The sequence below is a fragment of the Arachis hypogaea genome, chromosome 16 (assembly GCF_003086295.3).
Source record: "Arachis hypogaea cultivar Tifrunner chromosome 16, arahy.Tifrunner.gnm2.J5K5, whole genome shotgun sequence".
Taxonomy (NCBI): Eukaryota; Viridiplantae; Streptophyta; class Magnoliopsida; order Fabales; family Fabaceae; genus Arachis; species Arachis hypogaea.
Window position 1 is genome coordinate 23,558,965 of NC_092051.1, and position 4,030 is coordinate 23,562,994.

General features: G+C 32.5%; 1 protein-coding gene across 2 annotated transcripts; it reads right to left on the reverse strand.

Annotated features, from left to right (window-relative positions):
* Positions 1–901: 901 nt before the first annotated feature.
* Positions 902–4,030, reverse strand: LOC112758790 (uncharacterized). Of its 2 annotated transcripts, none has more exons than XM_025807546.3 (4): positions 3,484–4,030; positions 2,601–2,718; positions 2,225–2,499; positions 902–1,266 (listed from the first exon to the last, which is right to left on the reverse strand). In XM_025807546.3, the coding sequence occupies exons 1-4, from the start codon at positions 3,633–3,635 to the stop codon at positions 1,245–1,247; spliced, it is 567 nt and encodes a 188-aa protein (XP_025663331.1). In that variant the 5' UTR covers positions 3,636–4,030; the 3' UTR covers positions 902–1,244. The 2 variants fall into 2 exon arrangements, with proteins under 2 accessions (XP_025663331.1, XP_025663332.1); XM_025807547.3 differs by having other exon boundaries at positions 2,268–2,499; positions 3,484–3,967.

The following is a 4,030-nucleotide window of genomic DNA, read 5'->3' on the forward strand; positions in this document are numbered from 1 at the left end:
AATACAAAACACCTGTGTCTACAATTTAGAGATTATCAATTCAATTCAATTCAGAACACCCACGTCCATTCAATTCAATTCAATTTATAATGAACCGAACATGTTATTAAGGTTAAACAATTGTATAGTACTAAATGAAGGAACATTATCCATTATATAAAATAAAATTCAGAACAGCTTTTTGCATAATAAACCGAACACGTTATTAAGGTGAAACAATTGTATAGTACTAAATGAACGGAATATTATCCATTACATAAAATCAAATTCAAAACAGTTTTCTGCATAATGATCCGAACACGTTATTAAGGTGAAACAATTGTATAGTATTAAATGAACGGAACATTATCCATTATATAAAATCAAATTCAAAACACCTGTGTCTACAATTTAGAGATTATCAATTCAATTCAATTAAATTCAATTCAGAACACCTGCGTTCATTTAATTCAATTCAATTCAATTTAGCAATTGCATTTCATTCTATTCAATTCGATTGAAAAATAATCCATTAGCAAAATGTTGGGAATGTTGATATTGTTGGTGATGATGATAACGAAAGAGGAGAAGAAGAAGAAGGGAACATATGCGTGTATTTGAAAGAAGAAGGAAAAAAAAAAAAGAAAAAGCGCGTGTAATAACGCTTTTTTAATGAGAGTAGTTTTTATTGGTATTGGATAAACTTAAATGAAAAAATACTTGGATGTATAGCATTTTATTCTACTATTTTTTAACATTTTTTGTAACTACGACTTAATTATAAACTTTTATAAAATTTGAAGATTCAACTACAGGATTTTAAAGCATAATAACTTATTTATAAATTTAGTAAACTTATAGAAATTTCTAGATTAATTAACTTATTGCCAAATCAGTAAAATGATAGAAACTTACAAATTAATTAAACCTATACTTTTAAGTATAAATTAGCAATTACACGAGTAGTTTTAGTAAATATCATTCCAACAAAATCACTTTATTGAACTTAGTTAGAAGAAAATGTCTCCCAAAATTTTGCCTAAAATCAACTCTCTAGAATTACATGCAATCTCCATAAAATCTTCTTCGTCTGAACAAAAAGTCCTTGTTTAAGAACACACTTCCTCAACACCCCATCCTGTTCAACAAATCCAATATTTGATAATACAAAGATGGCAAATAAATATCCTTACTCCCGCAAAGGAACTTGCAGATATTGTAAGCTCTCACTTCCATCACTAACATAACTGTGAACTCATCAAGCTTTAATACGGATGGTAAATGCACCTGCAGAATTATTTGAAAAAGCATACCGATTATAAACAAGGAAAATTTTCAGAAACAAACATTAAACATTACTTCCCTATTTTCACATTGAGCAAAGATAAATGCTTTGGAACTACATCTTTAAGATGAACCAAAGAAATAAACAAACTGCAATGCCAATAGTTTTCCATAAATAAACAGAACAAAACATGCATTGCTAGCAATGCCAATGACAGCATCAAATATTCCACACAAAAAAATATAAATAAATTTATCCAATGATGTTAATATCTCTGATTAAGTACACCTACAATAGTTTCTCATTTTTGGGGTCTAATGGATTTAGTAACAACAAAGAACCTGCTAATCTTACATGCTTTTTTCGATATAAACAAGGAAGGCAAGCTCAAATAAACCTCAATTTTGATGTCCATTGTCAATACACGTGACAGATATTTTGAAACAAGGAGAGTACTTATTAAGTAACAATACCCTCATATTCTTAAATATCCAACTAAGAGCGATTAGAAAGATCCAGTAGGCTGTAATGAGTACAATTGGGTTTTAATGAGTATCATTGGACTTGGCCTAATTAATAGAAATAGGTTTGAATATTAGATATAATTAGTGGTATATAAAGGAGTATTAGACTCATTGGCCAGCGACAAACCCTTAAAGGGAGCTCAGACCTGTGATGAGTTAGTCTTTAACTTGTCGGGGTGGGGATTCCGTGGGAAACCAAGAAATATAAAGGAGTATTAGAAATTGTAATAGGGGAATGAGGAAAATTGTAAAATGTCTTTTGACATCTCTTCTTCTCTCTGAATTTCTTCTTTTTCTAATAAATTTTCTTCCTTCCTATCCCTAATTCTTCTATACCCTTACATAGGCTACACTTTTTTTAACCATATTCAAACAGATGGAGTGATTTCACATAACAATCTCACCCCCTATGTCAGATAATCATTACTTGACTTACAAGGTTATCTCTGTATATGTGTGTGAGAGAGAGAAGTACGCACATGTTGGAAGGGTTAATATATCTGCAGAAACTGCACAAAGAATTCCCAAGTTTGAAAGAAATCCCCTAAGGATGCCACACGGGAAATAAAGATGCATCTTCATTGCATGTGTTGCCTTGTTTCCAGCTGTAGGAGAGGTAATATCTTCGGGTGACTTACCACTATCAGCTAATGGATCAATTGACATGCGTGCAAGCCAGCAAAATTTATTATCTTGCAATACAAAGGTACCCTGCATCAATTAAGTAGCAAATCAAATGACAAACCATTCCAATCTAAATTGATATGACGAGTTGTCTGCGAATTATGAATTCATCTGTGATGATAACACACCCTATGGTTTGTCCTCAAGTTGTCTACATGCTTCTTAAAGAGCTCAAGCCAAAAATCCTTGCAAATGAACTTGATGGCTTCCAGATGATCATTGAATCGTGGCCGCTCCATGGTGTACCTGACCCGAGTTTGTTAAGAACACATGCACATTTTTGCCCAATTCATTAATATTTCAGGATTAACAACTGCAAAGAGACATTGTGTAGAATAGATATAGAAGAAGCACATTGAAATGACTTTAAAGGCTTAATTTTGCATTTCATAGTTATCATGGCGCCATTTGTTTTTGCATCTTCATTTGGAGGCTAACCCTTTGGGGAAGTGGTCCTACTTATTAAAAGCATAAACAGATTGATAAACCAACTTATGCTCTCCAAAATTAAAAGTGAAACATAACTCTCTAAAATATCTATGTTTCTTATAGTCATTTGAGATCTAAAGCACAATTTTACCAAACACTATATTTGTGCCTTTTGCAAATTGTGATAAACTTTTGCTTTGTTTTTTGAATTTAATTTTGATACACTGTCAGTGTAAAATCATTTTACATGTGCATCCAATTACATAAGGCCACCTTACCAAAAATAACTACCTTTTACATTGACTGCTTAAATGGTCATCCAAGAGAATGATTGTCCTCGCACGAACTCTGTATAAAATGTTTTACACTATCTATGCATCAAAATTAAACTCTTTGTCTTTTTACCAAACAAAACAACCATAACTTTTGAAGAGCAGTTTTATAAAGATAAAAGGGTTCAACAACTTTCTAAGAATCACAACAATACCAAACCCAATTGATAACAGATCTGCAGGCACAAATTCTAGTACAAACAAACAATAGTTTTAAGGTAAGGAAATTGAAACCATCGAACTCTTTTACCTTTCAGAGAGCTGGTGACCAACCTGGTATCCAATAGCCTCGATCCTGCGAGCAGCAAGATCATGCTTATTAGGGTAGAATCGGTTGCAATAGCACGAAACCACCTCCGTCAACAGGCTATCCAAACAACTCTCTGAAACTTCTCTAACCATTCTCAGTCTTTAACTCGCAGGAATGGAAGAACCAGATTCACTATGCACCCTCAATCTAATTTGTGCTTTGCTTCCCTATTGGTGAACCTTGAACACCAAGGCGTATGGAAAAGAATTGAGGTTGCAAATGTATTACATTAACTGCTAATGTGCCAAGCACAATGCACAATTAGAGAAGGTCAGATGAAGTAGAGAAAGAATTAAGTGACAACTGTTAGAATCATTCTTTCTAATCATCTAACGTGCCAAGAATTAAGCACATAAATCATTCAAGCATTATTATTAATTAAAAAAAACACAGATGTATAAAGGTAATATTTCTTTTCCATTATGGTTTAGAACTTGATTTGCTTTTTTCTTTCATTTACATTCTGTGATTGAAAGTTCTATGATCC